This window comes from Pseudochaenichthys georgianus, chromosome 2 (genome assembly GCF_902827115.2).
Source record: "Pseudochaenichthys georgianus chromosome 2, fPseGeo1.2, whole genome shotgun sequence".
NCBI lineage: Eukaryota > Metazoa > Chordata > Actinopteri > Perciformes > Channichthyidae > Pseudochaenichthys > Pseudochaenichthys georgianus.
The window spans coordinates 3,939,661-3,967,656 of record NC_047504.1 but is presented as its reverse complement, the minus strand read 5'-3'; the positions used below and the strand labels follow the sequence as shown (position 1 = coordinate 3,967,656).

Sequence of the window (27,996 nt, the reverse complement as noted above, 5' to 3'; positions counted from 1 at the left end):
AAATACTACAAACACATTTTTATCCCATTATACACATGATACATCCAATGTATTTTTTATGATGGCATTTATATAAAAATAAAATACTTTTTGCGTCATACCATAATGAAAAAACAAAGCTAACAAATTAAGTTTAACTGGTTAATCTTTCCGCTGAGTTTTTATATTTACTGTGCATGGTTGTAATATGTACATAGATTACAATAATAATGCTCAACATTTTAAACATAAGGATTTATACTTAGTAATGAAAATCCACTGCATTTATCAAAACATAAATGAGGATGATAAACAAAAGAATACAGCTTTATAAAAAAAAAACTTCTGCTCCCAAGTTTGAAAGACAATAACTGCTGTTAATCTTATGAGACAGTATTTCTTATTTTTACCTGACATAACACTATATACACACACACACACACACACACACACACACACACACACACACACACACACACACACACACACACACACACACACACACACACACACACACACACACACACACACACACACACACACACACACACACACACACACCTAATTGGGGTGGGGAGGTGTGAGGTGACCTAGATGACACCCCCCAGCCTCGTGTTGAGCGCGTGATTTCCCAAAACGCTGCACCCTAAGTCGGCGAGGAAGGGCTCTGTCTAGATGAATGAAGGGGGCTGGGGATATTTAAAAAAAAAAAAATCTAAACCCAAAGCCCCCAAAACTCAAATCTGCAAGACGCCACGGTGATTGAAGAACACGAGACCCGTTGAGGTGCATTCAGAAACGAGGCACACTCCATTTGAGCTGTGGAAAAGCAGGATGCTATCTGGGGGGGATCAGGAATTATGCAACCAGTGCTTTTACAGGCTTGTGTACCACATGGATGAGTGCAATCATTTCAAAGTTGTTGCCTTAAAAGCGTAATGGAAGCAGACTGCGCGGGGAGAGAAAATAAAGACAACCTCGGCTCACGCACACTAAACATTCTCACACACACACACACACACACACACACACACACACACACACACACACACACACACACACACACACACACACACACACACACACACACACACACACACACACACACACACACACACACACACACACACACACACACACACACACACACACACACACACACACCCTCCCCCCATTACGCTGCTTTGTCTTGCAGGCTTGTGTGCAGTTTTACTCCGAACATGGCCTCCCACTGTGTTCTGACCCAGGCCAGCAGACCCTGCGGGAGCTCAGCGCTATCGGAGCGCACACACCACGTCTTCTCCTCTTTCACCGTCTGCAGGAGGAAAACAACAATCACAGTCATGCATGCGTTTAAAGCGATTCTAATTTCGTCTGAAAGAAGAGTGTTTCCTTGTGGGTCCTGTGCATCTCTCCACCCTTGAGTACTCACCTCATCGTAAAGCTTGATATCCATCCGGCACTGATCTGATGGCCACAGGTCGACTGAGCTCACGCAGCTGATAGGCAGCGTTTCTAAAATGTCAACACTCCCGCTGCTGGCTTCATTGTTTTCAGTGTTGTTTGGGTTTTTACACCACTGGTGATCCTCTTGGAGCAGGTACAGGGTTTCCCGGGTGGCCAGGACTGTAAGGGGCATCCAAATGTCTTCTGGAAGAAAGACAACAACATCACTTTTAGGGTATTTTGACATGTTTCCTTTTTTTTAGTCAATTTATTGAACATGTCAGAAACAAAAACATACAACAATAATATATTTTTTTTTTCTTCTCACTCAAATTAATAATTATAACAAAGTACAACAAAAAAACAAAAACAACAATAATTCTCAAATAGTCTGTCATGTTCAACAGGGGCAAGAAGAAGCTTAAAAAAAACTTTTCTGGTCCTCCCCCTCTAGCATATATTTTTCTTATAAATAAAATATTAGGTCATCGTCATCAGCGTTTGTCTTGTTAATGTGTTTGTTTTTTTACATAACATCAGAAATAAATTACTTTTACAATTACAAGAAAGCAGTTGAAAGAAAACATCAACATTTCACATTAAGTTGTATTCCTTACTAACATTGTCTGTGTAAGTAGGTAGATGTTTCCTTCATTCACAAAGAGTAAGCATGAAATATTTTGCATATTCAAACAATAAAGTTCAGAAAACTTGTGATACAAAAAAACTCACTAAACGCACAACTTTGGAAGTTTGTGAAATATATTAGTTAAAGTTTGCTACCCTATTCCCCTGTAGTGTCTCCACTTAAAGGTCACCTATTATGCAAAATACACTTTTTCATGTCTTTTATAATAAATATAAATATGTGTCCCCACTGTTTTAAGAGATCTATCCTCTATATAAAAACTGAAAATGAGCTGATCAGATTTTGGCCACTTTGTGATGTCAGTGTTTTTTTGGCTCGTGTAACCATTAGCCAATCAGCAACCAAGGTAACCCCCCCCACACCTTATCACCTGAATCTCCCCCTAGAGCACCATTGAGTTCTTTGTAACCAAATGTCTCTCAGAGGGGCGTGGGGAGGGGCTCCTTATTTTCGTCTAAAGTAACAGACAGAGAATCACCACTTTGGAAACAGGGCTGAAACAGAGGGGATTATGGGTAATGCTGCAATGACCCGTTTGGTATTTCGAGCACACTTCAGAGACATGTTCTGTATATATCTGACACCTATAATATATTGTTGAAAAAGAGTATAATAGGGGACCATTAAAGTATTAACATCTTATGCCAATTCTGTTGTGAGCCACATGATAGTGAACGTCACCCTCTGGCCTCATATCTTTGATCATTTTCAAGTGTTGATATAGTCTCTGATTTAGTACTATCATTCAACGTCTTGAATTACCGACTAACAAATACTTATGACGTTTGCTAGTTTGGGTTTTATATTTCATGTCAGAACTCCCCTGTCTTCAGTAGAGCAGTCGAGGAAAAAGGCAGATCTAGGCATGCTAAATTACCGCACTTCAAATTCCACAGGCGTGCACTGCCGCGTGTAGCCTGCAGCTACCTTTGCTTCATGAAGCGCGGAAAGGGAGTTAACATGGGCACTGTTCCGTCACTCACTTCAGTCACAACAACACTTTCATGCCTCGTTTAATGGGGATCAGCAACAGGTGTCTCACATCATGTGTTTCTATTTGAAATAAAATCATTTTATCGCAAATAACATACTTTCCTGGCTATTATTCTATAGTATAGGGTCACATAATCCCTATAATAGTGAGCGAGATGACCAAAATGCAACTGAGAAATATCTTGAAAACGACTATAAATCAAGATGACAGGAAAACAAGCAGAGTCAAAGCAATTAGCCTTCGAGAAATCATAACATAAGACATGATGAGATCTGTTGGTCCTTTTAACACGCGTAAGGTCATTCTCAGTAAGACGGAGGAATGTGGACGACCTGATACGAGAGAGAAAGAGTGAGCTGAAAACGTGAAGTGCACACCTTGCAGAACAAAAGCCAGGATGTAGAAAAACTGCAGCTGTCCATCTTCCATGTCTGCCTGGATGTCTTCACACACCAGAGGCCTGGGAAGATCAGAAGAGATCAATAACATTACAATACTGAAACCACGGCCAGTGTGTTCATGTATGACTGGGTGTGCGGCGCTGCCATGCCGTCTCAGATGGAAGCACTTGAGCATCACAGGGTGAACTCCGCAGTAACTGTGAAGCAAAGGGGATAATTGACATAATAGCTGACAGAGCTCGGATTGTGAAAAGCAAGGAAGTGTGTGACTGCGGTTAGCGCCTCGCCGCACATCAAGGCGCTGCTCTGATTCGTCTCCATTTATTTGACTATCGAGCAGAGGACAAATTGGAAGATTTTTTAAAGATGCCTTGGTACCTGGGTTAAGCTGGATGAAGCATGCTTGGTAAAGTAACTAGAATGCAGGAGAGGAACTAAGTAAATGTACTCGAGTACTAGTAAGTAGTGACATTGGGAATGAGGGACTTTTACAGAGTGTTTGTACAAAGCCCACCACCCAAACTGCTACACATATCAGGTGGTGAGAAAGTACTGGTGCGTGAGTCAGGATGTGTTGCGCTACACATGGCATAAATTAAGATGTGGTTCCCCCGCTAATTTAGTGGTGCCTGCTTTACAAATACAAGTCCAAAAGAGAAAAGGCTAATTGTAATCTAGCAAAGACGTGCGCAGTGTTAGAACTCCCTTTAACGCTAACTACACAACGGTATTTCGACCACATCTTCACAAATAAAATCACAGGCGGCTGCCATTGTCTCGTTGCGTCTGTAGTGCGACGTACCAGAGATGGTGCTGAGGGTCGAGTCTCGTGGTGGAGATGGACTCCAGCTTGCTGTCGGATTTGTGAGCCATCTCGCGCACAATTCCTGAGGAAATAAGGACACAAACAATTCAAAAATATATAATATCAATGTGGTTATTTGTACGAAGTAGACAAAGTCACCGTTGACTATGGTTTTGAGGCCTTGAGTTTGGCATATTGGACGAAGCTCTCTTGTTTGATGGAACCAGAAGTGACATGAGGGTGGAGCTAAATACATTTGAAAACTAAACAAGTTAGTGAGCACGCTCATGAACTGTTCGCCCGTGCCTCGCAGCAGGGCTACTGTGCGGAGCGCACAAAGCAGACCCTTCACGCGATAGCGAGGGGTAGAGCGAGGGATCGCAGATGCCGTCGTGCTCGCGGACGGATTAAAAAAATATCTCTCGCTCTCTCTTGCTCTCTCTCTCTCTCTCGCTCTCTCTCTCTCTCTCCTTTTTTGGCGGGGGGTGCGCACCAGTTATGTGCAGCCCTGATCATAAACTAGTGATCGAGACCCTAAACTTATCAGAAATATTTTTCCTTAGGCAACAAATCAAGTGAGAAGTAAGGTCATTCTTTTATGGACTTTCATAAAACCAGACTTCTGGTTGGTTTCCTCGCTTCATATGACTGTAAATTGCGTGTCTTTATGGATATGTTTAATGAGTACAATGAGCAATTTGTAGATGTAAACTTGGATAACAGAGAGTAATGGTTACTTTTCACTATTTACATTACCACTAACACTAAAATAATGAACCGATTAACCCATTATACTCATAACTGTAAAATCTAAACGACCAAACATTAAAAACCTATTCCCAAATCAAAGAAGGAAAAGTGATTTAGACTGATAGTTATCAGCCGACCAAGGTTGCATGACAAGCCCTGAGCCTGTTGGAACAGCTGTGAAGGTGAAGAGCTGCGTGTAAGAAACACATCTGGGAGTAAATGGAAGCATGTGCGCTGACTTTCATCAGACGTTTGGGAGGAAATGGAGGATGCCTTTTGGATTCCATCGTCATTGTTGACTTTTTGATCAAACAAACTGTTACAGATTTCTACGGGGTAAGCCTGGATCAGCATAGCAAATGGCAGGCATGACAGCATCTAGAAAAAACTTCCCTTTAGCTTTTGAAGGACACAGAAAAAGGTACAGTGGACTAAAAAGATGTCACACCCAGAAGTTCTTGAAAGCCAAACTAATCTGAGACTCCTTCCTTCCTTCCATCCATGATAAAAAAGCCAAAAGGTCTCTCGTTGCAGGTGTAAGATTTCATCCCCATAGAAGCCGTGGGTGAGAAACGGCTGGGAACACAATGCGCTGTGTCACGCTCACATTTACCAAATGTAGCGTATCAGTGAGTGTGACAACAATGCGGGGATAAGAGGGTATCTGTAGTGCGGCCCCACACTCAAGTTACAATAGACAGACTTTAAAAAAGGATTTTTGTTAAAGGGACACAAAGGAAAATAAGATTATCAAAATCCTTCTTATGAAGTAGGAAGGTGCAGCGAGCAGAAAAGGGAGTCTCATGAATATCATTTTTCCAAAGGAAAAAACAACATTCCATTATTCCCAGAAGTTTGTTTATAGGTGTGTGAAGGCGTTTCATTTCTGAATACAACACACACACTTTTCCTGACCACAACAGGAACTATCTGACGGAGCAAACAAGACGAGGAATCTGACCATGGAAGTGCCAACTTTCCACACTTATGGTAAAGGTTTCAACCCGCCTTGTACATGAAGGAAATGATCCATAGAGGTACTCTCCAGAACAAATGGACTCAATGTTAAATAAAGCAGTTTCATGTCAAACCAATCTGAGTTCCTTCTGCACCGCTCGGCAGACAACCCATGTCCTGGAGGGGGATGCGGGCCGAGTTACACAAATGTTTGCTCAGCCTGATTTTCTAATAGCTAGAGACTATCTAGAGAGGTCGTCTCCTTTTCCAGACAAACGGACGTGGTGAGTAAGACACTAAACGAAGCAGTTTCTTGTTAAAGGAAACGTAGAATAGGACATGGAAGGAAGGGGCAAGGAGCCAACTGCTAGTTTGCTCTTTTAAAATAACTCCAGACATCTAGGGAATAAAACCCTTCATCCAGTTACAATATATAGTCAACACAGTCCAGGATCTAACATTGGGTTGGATAACTGGATACAAACCAATCAATGATTTGAAGTCGACAACCACACGATGTTGCTCTAGAACATTGTAGAAACACTTGGGATAATGTGACTATAAGACAAAGTAAGACATGTTGACTGCAGTGAACACTTTACTAACCACTTTGCACCACAACCCGTAATCTTGTGTGGAAAGCATACAACATGGTTTCACTGTGGAATTGCTAAATTGTAATGGATGCTGAAGGTTGCTGTTGGAGAAAATGTAACATTCCATTCTCTTGTATTGTTTTAGTGTCACATTTGTTTCTGTAATCGGCCTTGTAATCATTTAGAAACTGAAATGTTTGTTTCAATGCCTCAGCAAAATACTTGACACTGAAACAAAGTTTGATCACGAAAATCTGCGCTGAGGAGAAACAGAGGATGTCAGACCAAGCCAAAGCTATTATAACTTGCTAACATGGACAGTTTTAGCAAGGTGCCATTTAGAATCGCAATCAGAAGCAAGCAAAGGTTACCAGACGCCGGGCACGTTTGGAACCCCGAACAGTGCACTGTGTCAATACTCCTGCTTCCTCTTGTTTCAGCCCCAGACTGTTTGGCTGCCTCCAACACCAACAACAATGCCCCCGATGGTTTTCACACGAAATCAAACACCAAAGCCCCGTTTGATACGTCGGACAGCGGAGACGGGACAGTATGAAAAGGGAACGGATTCAAAAACAACACCTAAAAGGGTTTCACCCTAACCCAAATACATTCATGGTTCCTACCGAGTACAACAAAAGACTGATATATTCCTCTCAGCAACAGAAGATCAGTAACACAAATTCTGGACTCTTTTGTCTCTTGGCTGCAGATTTCAGAGGTCTCGTGTTATCTCTCCCGTTTCAATAAAGTTGTGTCAGACTGGGTTTGTTTCTGAAATCCAGAAAACTGTTTTAGTTTCAAACTTCAGAGTCCTCCGTCACTGCAGCTTTCATCTTCGTGCGCATGATGGGAGCCAGCTTGGACAATAGGCCGAGTTTGTTTTGGTTAAGCTTTCCCGTACTTCTGACAGAATCGTACAACAGCTGTTTTGAGGTTAATTCGGCATTAGGAAATACATAGTTTGCCACAATAACAGCTTAGTTTGTAACGGATCTGAGGAAATATAGACTTTGTATACTTTATGTGTAAGTGTTTAGAATTAAGGGAAGGAAAACTATTATCCATGTCTTGGACAAGCTCTTTGCCCTTGGTTAGAGCAATCTGGAATGAATTTCGGCGACAAATAAATCGCTTAAATCAGCTGTTTGTGAATTTGGATAGAAGTAAAAAAGCTCCCAGAGGATACAGGGGAAGGTAGGAACAAATGGAGGGATAAAAGGATAGGTTGGATTTAGGGAAACACGACCACAATGCTGATGCGTGTGCAAAAAAGAAAGGATATCATTACAGGCAATCTGGCGTTACATTTTCATGTCATGTAATGACACAGCACACATATGTAACATAGCATAGTCATTTCGTCCCTATGATATGATGCTGCAAATGTTTTTGCTTTATTATAACATTATTCTGGGTAGAAGAAGACTTTTTTGTATTTAATATTTTTCATATGCTGCCTTCTTGGCCTGGTCTCGTTTGATTTTTCACGGGGTAAAATAACGGAAACATGTAATGAATAGCCAGAAGAATATGTATATATGTACCAAACAACACTTTTCATGTTCTTCCAAGAAATTCCTGCTTGATTGTGTGTGAGTGAAAGCTGGACAGATGCCCCCTCACACAGCAGCTGGATGCGGGGAGGAGTGGAAAAAGTTGAGACTGCTCTTCTAATCACCGTGACGGTTTGCTGAATTTAAAAGCTTTTTGCCTGTGTTCAATGTTTTGCACCCTTTCATCGGTAATACGAAACAGTAATTGGTGGAAAATCCCTCCACTGTCTGTTTTCCTGTTTACTTCACAGACCTGGAGATTGGCAAATTAATTTTCCATATTTTTCCAGACATTCCAGGCCCGAGCCCCCTCTAATAAAAGCTTTTCTTCTCGGCCGCTGGTCCTCCCGTGCAGACGCTGGGCAGGATGTGCTCAGTTTGTGTGAACCCAATACTGTGGGGGGCAGAGATTTGCGTCATGTCGCGTATAGTATTAGTTTGTGAGGGGTTGGGTTTCTGCGGCACAATGCCACACACACGATTCAACAGCACAACTATTTTTAAAAGTAATTAGTTTCCATCTCCTCAGAGCGACCTTAGGAAAACCGCTTAGACCAGTTAGTACAGCAAGAACAGGGTCAGTGAGTTCCTCCCTCAAAAGCGTCCTTTTTTATGTTTTTCCATACATTAAACTTGGTCTTTGGCAGCGTTTCTTTTACCTGTCAGGAGGCCAAAGAAGCGTTTGCAGCGTAAACTGTCCCTCACGAGGAGGGTGTAGGCCACTCCCCCAAACGCCATGTGGATGCACTGGGAGCCAAGTCCCACCTCCAGGTAGCTGAGCTCCATGATTGGGTGGCTGTCCCGCTTCTGCAGCCAATCGGAGAGCTGGCCTCTGCTGGGAGGAATATCAGGCATCAGAAAGTGAAAATTTAGTCACAGCGAGACAGATGAAATGGTTTACATGACCTGTGACACTTGGAGGTGTGACTGCCAGAACAACACTTTAAAATGTGCTTGTTAAGCCAGAGTTTACTTTACATGGCAATAACTTATGAAGGACCTTGTTATTTTAAAGATGGAAATATAAGGTCAAAAGAATAGTTGGACTTCAAGTCCCTATGGTCACAGTTACCTTCATCATAACAATCACAATACTTCATTTATCCTGTGGGAAATGGGTTTTAAAGACAGTGTTTCCATTATAAAATAAATAATAATTAAAATAGTATACAAACATCTAAATACACAGGTAGTTAGAACACGTGCAATACAAATATAAAATAAAACCAAATAAAGATATTTCAATAAAAGTCCTTTAACAGATAAGACAAATATTTAAATTGACAAAAGAAGTAAAAATGTACACAATATACAACATGTATATTACAATATGCAATGGTGTATTAGCATTATTTCCTTGTAAGGTTTTCATGCATGTGTGGTAGGAAAGAAAAAAAACAATACAAGGGGTTAAAACTATAAAACAAATACTCCACAGTCCAGAGACTGCAAGGTCAATGTGTTCTCAAGATGTGACCCAGGACACACACACACACACACACACACACACACACACACACACACACACACACACACACACACACACACACACACACACACACACACACACACACACACACACACACACACACACACACACACACACACACACACACACACACACACACACACACACACACACACACACACACACACACACACACACACACACACACACACACACACACACACACACACACACACACACACACACACACACAGCAGAGTGGCACCCTCTTTTGAACCTCTGTCCACTCCAGCAGGATTTAATTACCCTTTTGATCAATTGGAATGTGTGTTATAAAAATCTCACAGACTTGACTTTATACTGCCAAGATACATGTTATGCATACAATACTGCAAGAATGCATATCACTACTGTGGAAGCCACTTATTATTTTGTTTCTAGTCTGTGAAGTGGCTCTACTCACTGGGTTTCTGATGTCCTCTCCAGGAAATAGATGCGCATGTTGGACACCACCAGCAGAGAGGGGACTTGCCCGGGCTCCCCAAACTTCACAGCTGACATCTGAAGCCACACAGTAAAAAGGAAGCAGGACATTAAGTTGAATGCACATTGTCTGGAGTGGGAAAGATTGTATGCTCAAAGTGCTGCTCCTCCCTGTGAATTAGTGAAGGAGTTGAGCAGGGTCGAAGAGGAAAACTATGATGGAAGAAGGATTGTTTTTAATTTTGCATTATGAAAATATAGTGGAGTGGCTGAAAATGAAGTCCAACTTGCAATACTTTATTATTCTTAAAAGCTTAAGGATTACTTTCAACCTCGTATCTTCCTTGAAATAAAACGTCCTTCTACTTCAGATATATTTGTATGTTTGCCTTGGACCAATGTTGGACTTATTCTATATAATATGCCTTTTTTGTTATCATAATAACAGTTTTGAGTTTTACACAGGCTCTATAGGAGTTTAAACTCAAACCTCTCTGGACCAAAGTCTTCCTTAACGTTCTCTAAAACAACCCAAGAAGTCAAAACAAGTGAACAGCGAGCGGCCCCGTCACTAGATAAATAAACTGAACTAAAAATGAATGGAGCGGAACCGGGACGTTTGCTTGATCCTGTACGGCTCTCTGCTGCTCGTCCAGGTGTCTGACAGAGAAAAGCAATATCCGTCTGACTCGAAGAGCTCCCAGGGTGCAATGCATATTAAAAGAGGGTCTCAGTGAATGCGGGCAGGGGGGGCTGGAAAAAAATCTCCCGAAGAAGACGAAGTTGGAGCGTGGAGATGAACCGACTCATCTTGGCTGACGGAGATGAAACCGCAGCTGAAGTGTTGCAGTATAAGCTGTCACCACACATTAAGCGGGAATCTCTTGGCTATTAGAGAGATATGTTAGAGGAACTTTTAAAACCACAATCACAAAAGAAGCATAAAAAACATTACACTGTAGAATTTGGACGATCAGTCGCAGGCAGCCACTGTTTCCTGCTTTAATATTAGCGCCATAAAGATTAAGAGGCCCTGAAAAGACTATTTTTAAATCTGTTTTTTATTGTAAGCAGTAGAGTCAAACATGAACATATTATTTTCTGCCAAAGTAAAAGGAGTTAGTTATTTCACAATAGACATTTCTGCTGGTTGTTTAACAAGGCAGGGCTTAGTTGGAATAAGGTACACACTTGCACCAATCAGAGATAAGTAACATCAAAACAAATTGTGATGACAGTTATTAGGTCTGCATTGCAACTGATTTGAATTTAAAAAGGTTTAAATGTGTTTTCATCCATCTAGCTAAAGCTGTCTTTTAAAGATACAGTTAATAGCCAGTTAGCTTAGCAAAACTATAAGAAACAGCTATCCTGGCTCTGTTCTAAAGCTCATCTAGTGCCATGTCTGTTTATTCAGTGAAGAAACCCTAGTGATGCGGTTCCAAAACTTGCCTCACTCTTACATACCTTGAGGAAGGAGTGAAGCTCTTCTTCCTCCTCCTCGAAGACCTCCACATCGAGGAAGAGCTGTAGCCGATGGTCCACCGCCTCGTAGTCCTCAGACAGGAAGTCCACATCATCTACAAGGAAAATGTAAATGAGCGATCTAACATGACATGTCAAACAATAGACGGCTTAAATAAAGTGAACTTTATCGATTCCCTCGATGATATCTCACATTAATAGTAAAGCTCTCTGGCAGAAATGCGAACCTATATTACTTCACTTTTATGACGACAGCTTTTACTGCAGCAGACGACATTTAAGAGCAATAAATTAACCAATGAACTGCCCTGGAGGTTATTTGAGCATTAATGGATGGTTAGAGCTCATCAGAAATGACAGGGTGCTGACCCGCGGGGGCCTAAACAAACGCAACGTCTTTCATTTGAAGAGTGTGCAAACAGAGATCAGATTAAAGAGGCCTTTGAACCCTAAGACACATTTCTTTTTGAAGGAGAGACGCACAGAGACACATTGATTCATCAAGAGCTGCTTCTGAAGAGACAACAATGGGTGCTCTGTGCCACGGAAAAAGGACACCATATTTAGTGTCAGTGTTTAGGATGAGTTCACTGTCCTAAGACTTTGCTTTTAGAATGACTGCAGCATGTCCAAATAGACACAGAAAGGTTTTATTAGCCCTCCCTTTCTCAGACTTTCATTCCTCTCCCATCACTTCCAGTAATGATTCCAATCTGTCTTCCTGCACCATGTGGTTCATCGAAAAATGGCAGACAGATGCGCGGGATGCTGTCACATTGATACAGAGCGCTGTGGAGAATTTCTGCACCACAAAATACTTCCCATCTCTGCTCGCGTCCAATTAAGAGTTAAATATATCTTTAGAGAGGGCTATGAGGCTGACGTACACAGTTTAAACCGCACACCACAGTACATGTGTTTTACAATGACCATGTGATCAGCCGAATTCAAATCAAGTTATAAAATATAATTTATAATTTACTGCTGTTTGGGCTTTCCTCCAATAAGCAGTCCTGCCAACATCAAAATTGGATGTTAAAAAACCACAGCTGACAGGATGTGAACATTTAAGCAAAAATATTAACTGTTTCGGTTTTTCTAGCTATTCAAATGGGAGCTACTTTTCTCTGTTTTAGATGACTTTAAATGAGACAAAGTTGGACTTTTGATAACTTTAACCCTGACGTGGGAATTCTTCAGTTTTTTTGTACATGCTATACATCAAACCAGCAGATCCCAATTGATAGGTGTCCACTTTATTTAACTGGGTGCCAAGCTTTGTTTAATTTTTAGAAACATCTTTTATATTTCTTGCTCCAAGTAGTTTATGTGGACTAAGTTGAGTAATTGACAGTTGAGTAATTTCTTGCATTTAAATAACTGTTTCGATGTGTTCCAGTCAGGCTTTCGTCCAAACCACAGCACTGAGACTGCTCATGTAAAGGTCTTTAATGACATCCACTTAAACACAGACCGTGGCAGAACTTCAGTGTTAGTATTATTAGATCTCAGTGCTGCGTTTGACACTGTTGACTACAGCACATTACTAGACCGACTGCAAAACTGGGTGGGACTTTCGGAAACAGTTCTAAATTGGTTTGAATCCTACTTAAAGGACAGAAACAACTTTATTTCTATAGGTAAATACACATCTGAGTTGACAAATATGACATGTGGGGTTCCTCAAGGCTCCATCTTGGGGCCTCTTCTCTTTAACATCTACATGCTACCACTGGCTCAGATAATGAAGAACAACAAAATAAGTTACCATAGCTAAGCAGATGACACACAAATGTACGTAACAATTTCACCAGGAGACTATGCTCCAATTCAAACACTGAGTAAGTGCATTGAACAAATCAATGACTGGATGTGTCAGAACTTTCTCCAATTAAACAAAGATAAAACTGAGGTAATGGTTTTTGGAGCCAAGTCAGAACGTATAAAAGTTAGCGCTGAGCTTCAGCCTGCAATGTTCAAAACAACAGATAAAGCCAGAAATCTAGGTGTAGTCATGGACTCTGACCTGAGTTTCAACAGTCACATTAAAACAGTTACTAAATCAGCCTACTATCACCTAAAGAACATATCTAGGATTAAAAGACTAATGTCACAGCAGGATTTAGAAAAACTTGTCCATGCCTTTATCTTCAGTAGACTTGACTACTGCAATGGTGTCTTCACAGGTCTCACTAAAAAATCTATTAGGAAGCTGCAGCTGATTCAGAACGCCGCTGCTCGAGTCCTCACTAACACTAAGAAAGTGGATCACATCACTCCTGTTCTGAAGTCTTTACACTGGCTTCCTGTGTGTCAAAGAATAGATTTCAAAATACTGCTGCTGGTTTATAAAGCACTGAATGGTTTAGGCCCAAAATACATCTCTGACCTCCTGCTAAATTATGAACCATCCAGATCTCTCAGGTCTTCAGGGACTGGTCAGCTTTCTGTCCCCAGAGTCAGAACTAAACATGGAGAAGCAGCGTTCAGTTATTATGCTCCAAATATCTGGAACAAACTCCCGGAAACCTGCAGGTCCGCTCCAACTCTTACTACTTGTAAATCCAGGCTGAAGACTTTTCTTTTTGTCGCTGCTTTTAATTGAACTATTCATATCTTAAACTGCACTGTAACTTTTATCCATGTATTTTTTCTTTTAATGTTTATTTTATTAGCTTTTCTTTTTTAATGCTTAATGTCTTTCATTTTTTGTAAAGCACTTTGAATTGCCTTGTGTTGAAAAGTGCTATATAAATAAACTTGCCTTGCCTTAAGTAAGTTGTTACTTCTGCAATTCTTTAAAATGTTTTTTTTTTTTTAATAGAAGGGCAGCACAATAATTACCCACATCTCCTCACAATAGGAAGGATTTAAATCCACTCACAGGCAGAAGTGATTAAAGAAAACAAACTAATGGGTGAAACATTGCACAGTGAGTGGGCTGTGACATAATGTCTACAGGAAAATTAGGGCTCGAGTCTGGACCAGTTTGGAGCCTCACTTGTAAAAATACCAATCATTAGTTGCAGCTATAAAAAAACAGGGCTTCTGCAAGGTTCATCAAGTTCAATTTAGGACCTTAAAGACATTTTCAACACTCACAGAATGCACTTTAAAGGTTCCATGACATGCTTTTCTGGTTATCACCCGTCCCCTTGTGTGTTATGTAGCTTTTTCTGCATGTAAACGGTCTGCAGAGTCACAAACCCTCAAAGTACACCCTGTAGCGAGTAAAACTCTAACACAGAAAAGACCTGTCTGTGCTGCCCCTGAACGCCTCGTTGGACATTTCTCTTTTTCCATTTTTTTCTTCCTGGTTATGGTGACGTAACCATACCCAAATGGACCAATCCGGAGCCGTTCACGTCCGCGGAGCCGTTCACGTCCGCGGAGCCGTTCACGTCCGCGGAGCCGTTACGTTACCATACCGTCAATCGTCCAAATGGACCAATCTGTGGACTTCCTCACACACACAATCTTTTCTCAGCTGCAGCTCCGCAGATTTCTCAGCCTGAGACGGCGGGACGCGGCGAGGCTGTGGGTGTGTGTGTGTGTGCACACATAACATAAATCTATTTTAGTAGACCTCAACAATGGAATTATGATCAGTAGAAATGGCCATGTCATGGGACCTTTAATACCCGATTCCCAATCCTACATGTCGAAGCATAACGGAGCGTCCACACTACAGCTCCAAAAATAGCTTGGAGCTGGGCGTGTCTGGAGCTTGGGGATTTTATTCAAGCAACACGGCCAACAACCAATCACATGAATCTCCCGCCCCCGACATACAAAGCAAAAAACCCCGGGGATTGTATGGGAGCAATAGATATATAAACTCCCCAAACAGGCGAAAACCTACCAGTTTCCCCCACTGTCTCTGCCAGAGATGTTCACAAGTCTTTTTTTGCAAGTCCAAGTCAAGTGTCAAGTCTTTGTGGGGTGAGACTTGATCAAGTCTCAAGTCTTTGGTCACGAGTCCAAGTCAAGTCTCAAGTCTCTAAAAAAATAAAAGTCTCATGTCTCTTCTGGTTGTAATAAGCCTTCTATTGTCTGCTGCTATCCAGTCTGTTAAGAATACTGCACAGCTATATCTAAGAAATTCAAAGCATTTACTGTGTTATTATCACTCCTATATCTATTAGCATACAGTATCAGTACTGATTAGTTGTTTGTTATATGATCACTTTAAACAGGCTATTGCAATGCAATATGATTAACGTTACCGACCTTTTTTATGTCATGTCAAGAGTTGGATGTCAACGCCACTCAACTCAAACAAGTGTGACAAGCAATTCACTAATCTTTTCAAATATTCAGTTACAAAGCTAGTAGCAAGCTAAGTTAACATTACATAGCTGATGCTGAGCTAAACATGTTTGCTAACCGTCCATGCGTTAATGTGACTGACGGACCTCTCCGGGTGAGTTTTCAAGTGCCTGATGAAATTCGAGCCCGGCTAAAGTAACTGGATGGCCTACCTGCCTGTCAGCCTTCCATCTGGGCACAAACTTATCTCGTGCCCTCATTGGTCATGTGTGCGTTCGTGTGTGTTGGAGGAGGCGGGCTCTATAAGGAAGTAGCAGCCTCTAGCAGATTATCTCCGGTTGTGTATTTTCAAATTCTAGCGATCTCGAGCCGGTTTCTCTCAAATTTACCTACCCCACCTTTAATACGCCAAAAATAGAAAACACAATGATTGTTCACGAGTCCCAACACACGAGTCCAAGTCGAGTCTGAAGTCTTTTGGTCACGAGTCCAAGTCAAGTCTGGAGTCTCTGTGTGTGCGACTTAAGTGCGACTCGAGTCCGAGTCGCAGACTCGAGTCCCCATCTCTGGTCTCTGCCACCTCCCTCCATGCCTGGTTCCTCCGGTTTGTATCCCGGTAGGTGAAGAGGGTCTGGTCATACAAAACCGGGTGATTTGCTACGGCGATAGTTAGTTTCTCCTCCGACTTTTTTTGAAATATAGAAATGAACGGCGGGATATCTCTCCCAGCTTAGACGCGGTTTGATTGGCTACGGCTTCAGCTGTCAGATTTTGGGAAACGGGATTTGATTGGCTGGCGCTGGCTACTCCGGCGTCTCAGGCGACAGAAGTTGAACATTGTTCAACTTCTGTCGCCTGAGACGCCTCGCTCTACTACCCACAATTCAGTTCGGCGAAAAAGCGCGGCTACGTGACGTCACCCCATTGAAAGTGAATGGGCAGATTGGAGCAGATTGGAGCTTTCGACGCTGTAGTGTAGACGGGCCGTAAGAGTATAGTCAAATAATTATAATAACTAGTCAAATGAATGATCCCCTGACAATAAGCGAAAATTGATGAACCAAAGGTTTATCAACCCACCATTAGGGGTGGACCTTCCTGCAGGAGGTGCCTGGACTTCAGGTGGTGTAGCACCTGTAGCAGTGTAGCGGTAGCTCCCAGCCAGATCCTCTTTACTCTGGCACTCTGTGTTGTAGGACAGGCTGGAGGAATCCCCCTGAGCGTCCCCGATGAAGAAGGAGCTTCCCTGGGCAGTGAAGAAGGCGGGGTCTTCTGTGGTGGTGGCGGCCTCCAGGATTGGACTGCTGCTAATACTGCCGTCCGTGTAATCCTCCTGTTGAGACAGAGGGAAGAGTTGGTGGGAAATACATATAAAATGGACAAAGAGGAAGTGTTTTACTGTTTTCTGAAAGACCTTATTGGTATTCCGAGTGCTGTGGATCACATGGAGAAGATCGTCCTCACTCTCCGGCCTGGATGAGTGCTTGTTTGGGGTACTGCTGTAGGGAGTGGACTGGCCATCCACATGGACAACATGATCGCTACCACATTCTGGACAAATATTAATGTCTCCTGAGAAAACAAAGGGGAAAAAAAGGTTATTGGCGGAGGCAACCAGACCCGAAAAAACTAGATCTGCACCATTTGTCAAAATTGCAATATCTAAATCACAGTAAGCGCAATATTAGTTAAGGATGAATATAATAAAATATAATCCTGGACGAGCCTACAAACTGTATTGTACAGATTAAAATCCTAGTTTCATACAGATCCTAAAATTAAAATTAATTCAATAACTATAACAGTGATCTAATATACTGTATTAATCTGAAATATGCAATTTGGCATTAAAGTACTTCTCCATCTGGTGCAAATCTTACCATTTCAAAGCAGGACATTTATTAATGAGTATTGTACACTGTGGTGTTATTACTTTTACTTAAGCAAGAGTCCTTTCTCCACTAACCAGAAATATGAGTGTTTCATTTTAAAATCATCTGTGTCCATCCCTGCTGAAGAACAGTTTAATGATTCTGACAACCAAAGGACCTGCATGCACGAATATGAGCAGGACACATGCTTCATTCCTAACAAGTTTCATATGAGGTGGACTTTTTTCTTTTTCGTATCTGCAGGGCATGTATGTCTGTTACCCACAAGCAAACAAATGTCTTAGTTTAGACACGTGCGAATGACAAAAGGCATTTACAGCCTGAAACACGAACACTAAGACAAACAAAGTCGCGCTGATCCATGAAATCCCCCAGAACATCTGCGGGACAAAGCCTGTGTAGCGTGTGCGTGCCGGAGCAGGTCTTAATGTTAGGTTTGGTCCAAATGCTGGAGCGAAGGGTGTCATCTATCCGCTGCCAACTATAGAGAAGCAAGGCAATGAAAGAGGGGAGATAACTCCTGAGATGCTGAACTCGTCTCGGAGTTTGTTTTGGGAAAATATGCAGCCTTCCAATGGGAACCTGATAGTCGAGTAGGAGTGCTTTGACGTCAACTCGCGATAAACATTTGGTTTTTTTCCATAAATTGTTCCAGGTGTACATGTGCGACCTTGTGTTTGCCACTTTTCTGTCCAATTTGTCAACAACAAAGGCCGCTGACGGTGAGGAATGACAGTGCAGATTTGAGTGGAACATTTTAAATGAATGTAATGCTTTGATTTTTGGCCGGTTTAGAGTTTGTCAGGCAGAAGCATGACTCAGTGTGCGTGTCTCAGTATGAGGGATGAATTGGAAAAAAGGTCTTTCAGAGCCGAGGCATGTGTGTGGGATTGTTTGACATCTATGGACGACTGATTCAGATATAAACCCAAGCCAAACATCGCATTGCTTGGGCCCGTGTGTCACCTACAGTTGTGCGCAAATGGAATTTTTATTGTCAGTTCTTTTTACAGATTTCCTCAAAGTTCCTTTAAACATTTGGTTAGTGATAACAGTCCAAAATATGATGATTGTTTTAACCCTTTTTTCTCCCTGCTCCACATATTTACTTATTCATATCCTGTCATGTTGTTGCTTTGCTCCTATTTGCATGTTTACTTTGTACACATTTTCATTATCAGGGTGCCTTTTACATCTTGCCAGGCTCTACAGATGTACATTGGATGAGATATGACAGTTTTTTGGCTAAAGAATTGGCACTGACCCAGCAAAAATTCTCAACTTTCTATCATTTTAAATAAACGCAACAACACATGTATTTAAAAAGGGAAATACAGATGTGTGTATGTAAATATTTGTACCTTTAAATAGATCAAAAGGCTTTGGTTTTTGGAACTCATGACCACGTTTTCCTTGATATTAAAGAACTTGCTAGCTTTTTATTTTGGTGACATTACTCCCCCTTTCATCATTCTCACCTTTGCTGTCGTCATGGAACTGTGTCACCTCCTCCTCCTCCGCACTGTCAGGTACCATGGCGGCCCCTCTCCTCCTCGCCCTCCCCCCCGCCAGCTCATCTCGTCCTTCTCTCTTGAGCGTGAACTCTGCCCTGCAGCGGAGGCACTGCAGGCGGACGCAGCTGGGAAGGAGCTCCCGCTGCTGGTTCTCCTCGGCAACATGGGTCAGCAGGTCCGTCAAGGCCTGGTCGGCGAAAACGTTTTTAGAACAGTTGGTTGACAGTGAACATTAGAAAAAAAGTTCATCTATTACCAAGACAACTGAGAAACCAATCCAACTTTCACTAGGATTTGTTCGGCTGTCACCAGCTCGTGTAAAATCACAGCTAAATGATATTTGGTTGAGAAAAAAGCTCTCTGGCAAGTAGACATAAAGACATAAACACAAACAATTTTCTTGTTAAAAGCTTAGGAACAGTAGGTAGTAAGCTTGTAAAAGGTTTAAAATCAGTAGGACTAAGGGATGATTTGAGGGAAAAAACAATCGCTGTAGGTCGGCCACCATCAGCTATTGTGTGGGTGTTGGTTGTGGTTTTATACTTTTCATTAAGCAATGTGTTTGTTTGACAGTGTCATGACATACTGGAATCTGCCCTCTGAATTATATCCGACGCTAATTTAATGTTGGACTATAAAAGAGCAGAAAGTCGTAAACAGGGTAGTTAACCTGGAACACAGTGTGCTGCTGGATGCTGACAGCACATTCAGAAACAAAAAGTAAGGGGGATTGAGTAGAGCCTGTAAACAGGACCGGGCTCGTCCTATAGGTGTGTGTTGTTCTAGGTAATGTGTGTGTTCTCTGACTCACTGTATGTGGGGGGGTAGGTTAATCTGTCCGTTTCGGTTTTTTCCACAGTAGGGTGAACTTGTAATCTTGAAAGATAAAAACGGTTCTTAAAAGGAATCTAATCGAAAGGACCCAGGTGTGTGTGTGTGTGTGTGTGTGTGTGTGTGTGAATGTGAGTTTCTGTGTGTTTTAACCTGCAGTGCCTGCTGTGGATCATCATCAAGCACGACGTAGCACCTCCTCTTTTTGTCTCTGCTGATGTAGTCGAAATGAAGCTCCACAGCTGGAAGCATCTCTTCTGTCTCCTGAGAGACACAGAAAATCAATACGTTTAAATGAGAATCTCAACGCTGAAGAGGAAACAAATTGGACTTTCCTTCATTCAAATAGAAATTACAATCTCCCTCAACCACATAAGTACTAATAAATAGTAACAAACGGTAACTCATAGTAATGCAGAGCGGTGTTTCTTCAAGACGTGTGGATGTTTCCACTCTGCATAGACCTTTAACAGAGGGTTGATCAATGAACCATTACACCCCCACACCCCTGCCCTCACCCCTCGGGTCCAGGCAGCCTCTGTAGTCTCCACCCGGGCCAGGCTGTTGAGCTCCAGGCGGCACCTCTCCCGGCCGCGCTGCATGTCCACCTCCAGCACCAGGCCCTGTTTAATGCACAGGAACACCTCCCTCCTGTTCCTCCCCCCCCGTCCTTCTCCGTCTTCTTCCTCCTTGTCTGATAAGACACCCACAAGTAGAGGGTGACAGAGGTCCACTGAAAACCAAAAAAGGAAAGGAGATCAGAAGAGTTTTTGCTGATTTAGTCTTTGTATTTTCATCTATTGAGTACCCTACCTCCCAGATCTTCCTCCTCTTCTTCTTCTTCCTTGGTGTCTGCTCTCTCCCTGCTGACCGATTTTTGGGAGCCTGGACTGGGCTCAGGTGAACCCCCCAATTCCTGGCTCTCCATGGGGTCATCCACCGTGCTCTCCTCTAAGGTGCCATGCCATTGGAGCGTGGATTCTGTTTCAAAGTCTGCATCAATAGACGTCTCCAATCTAGGCTCGGATGAGAGCAGCGGAGGGGGGAGGACTTCTGGGACCTCCATGGACTGTACACTAGTAGATGGACATGTGGTGGTGTTAAGGCCGTTGGGGAGGGGTTGAGTGGGAGGAGGGGGAGGGTTGCCGTTGACGACAGCGGTGGTAACAGTAGAGGGTTGTGCTTCATCTAGATGGTGTTGGTACCTCAGCCAATCCTCCCCCAGCTGATCTCTGAAGCTGGACATGCGCTCGATCTCCTGCTGGTGAGGAAGAACAATGCCTAGCGCAGGAAGAACATATTAAACGCACAATATTAATATTTGTATCATGTGTTCAGATAGAGTGGTTAAACCTGCTAAAGAATAAAGAAGTTTCAGGGTTCAAATCTGTGTCTCTCCATTAGACACAGAACAGAGTGACTGCAAACTAACCGCTAACGTTAGCTTAGCTTGTTTCTCTAAATAACTTTAGATGTCCAATGATCCTTCATCTGGTTTAAAATGGTAGTAGACACCAAATAATAAAAAGTGTATCATAAAAAAGTGTTGTTTTTCTGATTAAGAAGTCATATGTTAACAGCATCCTTTGAAAGACATGCTATAATACCCACTCTGTGAGGAGGAACGCAGCTTGGGCTGGTAGTCTGTATCGCTGGGCTCTGATATGCTAGCCCTTCGCACTTTCACTTTACTCTGAAACACAGAATGATTTGAAAAATGTGTCATTTAGTAACGAAGAAGGAATCATCATATGGGAAATATTTGACATTATAAAAAAGCACTACTAAAAGCTCTCTTACTCTGGATTTCCTCTTCCGAAGGCGTGTGACTCCTACTTCTCCGACTGACATGCTGTCACTCAGCTCCCCGGCACCACTGGACCCATCCTGGTTACTCCTTTCTGTCGGCATGGCAACAGGAGGTAAAGTCTGTACAGGGACAATCAGCTGGCCTTGTTTGGACAGAACCTGCAGAAGAAAGTTATTTGACTTTTAACTCGGAACAAATAATTTTTAAAATGCAACCATGTACAGTTTACCCATTACATATACAAACGTTTACCACCCCGGGATGATTATATGAGAGTGAAACTTACTGATAACTCAGATGACGACAGCATGGTACCGTTGAGTTTGAGCTGGAAGAAAAACAAAAGGCAGAGGCAGCTGATTTGGAGCTTGTGAAGCTGAGAATTGAGCGGCCCAGACCAAGCAAGGAGGCAGAGACAGAACGTCCAAAAACACAACCCGGTGTGGGAATTTATTAAATCATACACATGATATGACACATCTGCTGCTCCTGTGCACACAGTCACCAGCCACCACCAGGATCTCACACACACAGCAAAACCCCAGAGCCTAAATGCCCAACACAATCAACCCAACAGGACACAGGTGAGGGGGGAGGAGACAACACAGGGCACCAGGTGCACACAATCAACGACAGACGTGGGGAAAGGGGAACACTTTTCAACAACAAAAAACTAAACAACCCGTAACGGAGGCCGAGATCTATGAGCCCAGAGATCACCTCCGTGACAGAGCTCTTTTGTAAATGTATAGAGGGTGTGCTTTTAATAGATCCATACCTACAGTATAACTCCTCTGAGCCAACACCTGCTGGATATATTTTCAGATCACAGCCTACTTTGGAAATGTACCAGCTTACCCAAAACGTAAAGCAACACAGTGTAACTACTAGGGATGTAACGATACCAACAACTCATGGTACGATAATATCGCGATAAAAAGTCCACGGTACGATATTTATCGCGATATTGAAAAATAAACAAAATAATAAATATATTAAATAATACATCTGATTTGTACAGCATTTTAGTAGGATAGTAGTATTTTAAAGTCTCAACAATATAATAATCAGACGCTGCAATAGAATAAATCAAGTTTCACTTGATTTTTCCAGTAACTCAAACTCACTCACTCACTCACTCACTCACTCACTCACTCACTCACCATCATCAAGGTTATCTTTTAGGAATATGAGCATGTCCACATTTCAGGTAGAAGCTGGGATGTTTGGGCGTTTGCAAAACCCCCTGCTGTGGAAACAACTCTCTTGCTTGGTACTGATGTTGCTGGGACAGAGAGATATGCTTTGGCCATGGGTGACAGCAGTAGGTCAAACTGTGCATTGTCTCTCCACCACTTCAAAAACAATACAGTGTTTGCCAAGAAGGTGAGGCTTATTGACAGGGCGAGATATACATATACTGTTGGTACTTGTCAATGTCTCTAGGTATGTACGTAGCCCTGTAAATACGATGTCCTTTTGTGTTATCTGTTGTTTTATGTTCATGATGTAACCTACTTGCTGCCATGTTGGACAGGTCTCCTTTGAAAAAGAGATCGATGATCTCAATAGGACCATCTGCTTAAATAAAGGTTTAAAAAAGAAATAAATTGCGGTAGATTTTGTCAGTCTCACGACGGTATTGAGACATTTATTTACCGCGATATCGCAATATTCGATATATCGTTACATCCCTAGTAACTACTCAACTCTCCATTTGTTTTTGGTTTCCCCTATGATGTGATTGATGGAGTTTCCTGATGGACAGAAAGCTTTGTTTGTTGTTAAACTACTGCTAACCGCTAACTGTTGCTTACAGTAGCTCCAAGAAGTCTTGTGTTGTTGGACCTGCTAGATGTTTAGCTGATATCCTTGTCTTCAAATGCTGTTTTGAATAAATACCAACAAACTATGTGCAATATGTGCAATATATAAATGCTGTTAATAACTGTAATATATACCTGGCTGCTAAATCCTTAGAACTGTTACAAGGTGTGTATTTTGTATTTTGTAAATTGTGTAACTTGCTGCTGTTAAATACCAACCACCTATGTGCAATATGTGCAATATATATAGATTCCGTTAATAACTGTGTAATATATACCTGGCTGCTAAATCCTAAGAACTGTTACAGGATGTCTATTTTTTTTAATTATGTAACTTTTTATTTTTAATTATATCAAAACTTAGTACTTTTTTTTTTTTTTTAAATGCACTTCACATATTTAACATATGTAACATTAAGCTGTCTGTGGCTCTTTTTCCTGCTGTAACGACGCACATTTCCCCTCCGTGGGACTAATAAAGGTATTCTGATTCTGAATATACTACATCCTGTGCTGATGCCTCCAAAACAACTTTTATGATCATTATTTTATATTCAAAATGTGTACACGTCTAGCTCGAATAATGTCTCACTCTCATGTTTGCAGCCTTAGGGGAGAGATGTCTGACGGTGCCGGTGCGGTGTGTCTTCTGGAAGAACAGCGGGTTGCCCTCCAGGTGAAGCTGGAAGAAGACATTACATTTTACAGTGTCTGCTTTACCACGCTACGTCAAGTTGATATGTTAAGGGAAATACATGTGTCAGCGTGCATGTGTTTCCTTACTGTGTTCAGGCAGTGCAGCAGGGAGAGGGGGGCCAGCTGGGAGTGCTCCAACAGGAGGTTGTAGGCTAAGTCTAAGTGCTGGAGCGAAGACAACTGCTCCACACCTGTTTAACCACACAGGATGGATTATATCAAGAGCACGCAGTATGAACAAGACAAAAGGTCGACATAAAAGGAAACCTGCAGCTCAAATCCTCATGCTGTTCTGCTCTCTATTCCAAGCAGACATAATAAACAGGCAGGTGTAAGGTGATCTAATGTTTGACTGAGTGCTGATAAACAATATCAAAGAAAGACAGATGGATTACGAAAACAGCTGGCAGTGTGGCAGAATCCCGTTTTTCCAGTTTTCCTCTTCAGGTTGCTTTGTGATTCTATCCCTGATCTGACTCAGGAATGCTTTAAAGAACAACATGAGTAACACCCTGACTATGTACGAGTTGAGTTTACCGTTAATAGTCTCCAGCTCATTGTTCCTGAGGATGAGTGTGACGAGTTTGGCCCTGGCACTCTGGCCCAGCGTTGGCGCCCTCTGCAGGAAGTTGTAGCCCAGGTTCAAGTGTTCCAGTTCACTCAAGGGCTGTAACGAGGAAATAAGGAAATAAGACAGCTGCAAAACAAGGTGTGGTCACCAGCATAAGTAGAATTGTTATAAATAACTTAACCTTAAGAAATTCAGCAAACTCCTGAATCTTGTTGTGGCTTAAATCTAAGGATTTCAGGACGTTAAGTAAACTCTACGGAAGAAACAGAAGGTTAAAGTGAGGGGATGATCAGCTCATAGGTCAGTAATGATGCATCTGTGGTTGTTTCCTCACTAAGGACTGGTCCAGGCAAACAATAGAGTTGTAGCTAAAGTTGAGTGTGTGCAGCTCCAGCCAAGGCAGTGCAGAGCTCAGGTCAGCTCCACACAGAGAGAGCAGCTCCTGGAAAATATCAAGGAGAACACAGATAAATGACTTTGATTGCCCAGAATAGAACAACGACAGTAAGACAATATGCTGCAAACGTTTAATCACCTCCAGGGAGCTGAGGCTCTTTGAACATGTGAAGACCTCCAGCTGGGAGTAAACTCCTCTGAGTCCCTCCAGACAGTGTGGAGGGATTCGCTTCAGCTACAAGACAGAACAATACAAATCTGAATGTTTTCAAGACAAATAGAAAATGAAGGCAGAAGCAGGCGTGAAATAAAAAAGACTGAGAGGTAGAAATTAGTGAATGAACTACCTCCAAACACTTCAAAGACTTGAAGGGGAAGATTTTCACCACAGATTGGAGTTTGACCCCTGGCGGGTTGATGAGCTGAAATAAAGACACCACATGTCATGAATAAGGAATCCAGGAGAGGTACATTGATATTTAAACAACTGTTACCACTATTACAAAAAACTAATGAATGACAGCTCAGGTTAAAAGCCATCTCAATAAATAGATTTAATTCAGTTAAATGATGGTTCCCTTGTTTTTTTAAAGTGTGACTTTGTTGAGGTTGCAAATGAAGCTTCTGTGATGCAGGAATAATTTCAGACTTCATCTGACAATAAAGTATTATCGAATCGTATTCAATGACTTATGGGAAGCTTTGGGAGGAGCTTTAGATAGACTTTTTAAATAGCAGATAGAGGTCACTTGGAGCCTATCATGACTATCAATGGAAATCATTTTAAGGGGCCCGAGCTTACCTTAAGGGAGATGGTCTTCTGCAGCACGTCAAACAGGAACTGCAGCTGCAGCAGAGAGGCAGTGTCCGCAGGGTGGGAGGGCAGCGCCAGGAAGCCATGCTGCTGGCTCCTGGACAGCAAGTACTGCTCAAAGAGCCGGGTGAGCTGCTGCAAGCTGGCCGCCTGCAGGGTGAGCGTGGAGCTGCCGTCCAGCACCGAGGCTCCTGGAGGTGAGGAGAGACAACTCAGTTACCTCTGGAGAATCTAATAGTACACTTTAATCTGCAGCAAATGGCAACAACTGTTAAAGAAGACATGAAGAAATTATATATAATAATAAAGAAATGGAAATATAACTTTTGAAACTTGAGTTTGACAAAAAGGCTTCAGCCACTATTGAATTAATTACATTAAATGAGGGTTGACTATGCACAAATACCTAAGGTATATCTTCTCTGACATTCAAACATATTTATCACAGTTTGCATATTGTTATAATAATAATAATAATAATAATAATAATAATAATAATAATGTCATTTGTTGTGTTGTTTCTAAGCAATGTCAAAGCAGGACCAAAGCATGTCAGCAACCTCAGATTTTCAGAATTACGAAGAACGACTTAAATATCATGCTTTGTTTTAATAGGTTCCTGTCTGAGTGAATACACCCAGCTCTTGTTTTGGTTGCATTGTGCAGGTGGAACTTCAGCCCTAATTCACTTGACACGACCTTTTTGTCGGCCAAAGTATTTTGGTATTTATGTACACATAGGGTAAAGTGAGTGTATGTGAATAAGAGTGTAATTCACCATCATTTCGGAGGAGTGTGGCCAAGCTGTGTACAAGGGAGGACTGTCCACTGTGAGGTGCAGCCATCCTGAAACAAGGCATTATGTTAGCACGACAATATAATATACATAAATAAAAAACATTTCCTTCTTTAGCAGCTGAGAACAAACATTTCAGCGTGCTAATTAACACATTTGTGTACTGTACATGTCAATGCATTTTAGCATGGTTGTTTAGCGTTAGCATTATAAACTCTGCACTTGCAGCTAACATTAACTCAGCTAACCGTCGTTAACTAGCAAAAAACGGCATACCTGTGCCGTGACAGACAAACAATGGATAGCTAACATATAGTTTTACTTCGAGTAGGCAGAACTAAATCGTCTTCATTGTTGAACTAGAGAAAAAACAACGTCTCAGTTGTATTTTTTGGGTGTCATAGAGCGGTGCACGGTAATGTTGACATCCTTTCGTCACATGATTCAGTTCTAACACTTCTACGGTGGCCACGAGGTAACAAAATACTGATAGTCCAGTCAAAAAGTCGCAACCACTCCCCTCCCTAGATGTAAACTGTCAAAAAAATAGGAAATCACCGTTTTAATTTTGGTGTATTGGTGCTTAGGATAAGAGCTTCATTACCCACTGCTTGGAAGACATTAAAGTAGAAACTATCCAATGTAAACTCAAAAACGCCTGTTTTCAGTGTGTTCCCTTTAACTGCTTGACAAATGCTGTCACATCTTATAAAATGTATGGTTTTAATATGAGATAACTACATTAAACAATAGCTTTAACTTAAAATGACATACAAATAGTACATTTTTGTGCTGCTTTTGCACTTTTTTGTTAATTGTGGGGCATTTGAACAGTTACTGCAGGTGGCCACTGGGTGTCGCCCTTTAGCGAGTAACCCAGAATTAACAAAGCATGCAGACATGATTTTTGCCAATAAAAACGTCCAGTTAAGTGCTCACTATGGCCAGCAAAGACACTGAATCCATCCAACCATTCATTAGAAAATCAAGCTGCTGCACCATGCATAGCAAC

General features: G+C 41.9%; 1 protein-coding gene across 3 annotated transcripts; it reads right to left on the bottom strand.

The window, feature by feature from the left end:
* Positions 1-6: 6 nt before the first annotated feature.
* Positions 7-27,413, bottom strand: stk11ip (serine/threonine kinase 11 interacting protein). Of its 3 annotated transcripts, none has more exons than XM_034101362.2 (26): positions 27,307-27,413; positions 26,967-27,034; positions 26,177-26,379; positions 25,722-25,796; positions 25,514-25,609; positions 25,313-25,420; positions 25,160-25,231; positions 24,945-25,074; positions 24,495-24,598; positions 24,304-24,393; positions 22,172-22,213; positions 21,876-22,043; positions 21,687-21,768; positions 20,889-21,356; positions 20,594-20,808; positions 20,229-20,339; positions 19,209-19,431; positions 17,253-17,410; positions 16,919-17,171; positions 11,552-11,664; positions 10,065-10,162; positions 8,793-8,968; positions 4,272-4,356; positions 3,446-3,528; positions 1,412-1,629; positions 7-1,294 (listed from the first exon to the last, which is right to left on the bottom strand). In XM_034101362.2, the coding sequence occupies exons 2-26, from the start codon at positions 27,031-27,033 to the stop codon at positions 1,154-1,156; spliced, it is 3,579 nt and encodes a 1,192-aa protein (XP_033957253.1). In that variant the 5' UTR covers position 27,034; positions 27,307-27,413; the 3' UTR covers positions 7-1,153. The 3 variants fall into 3 exon arrangements, with proteins under 3 accessions (XP_033957253.1, XP_033957267.1, XP_033957261.1); XM_034101376.2 differs by having other exon boundaries at positions 1,412-1,626; XM_034101370.2 differs by having other exon boundaries at positions 8,793-8,965.
* Positions 27,414-27,996: the final 583 nt, after the last annotated feature.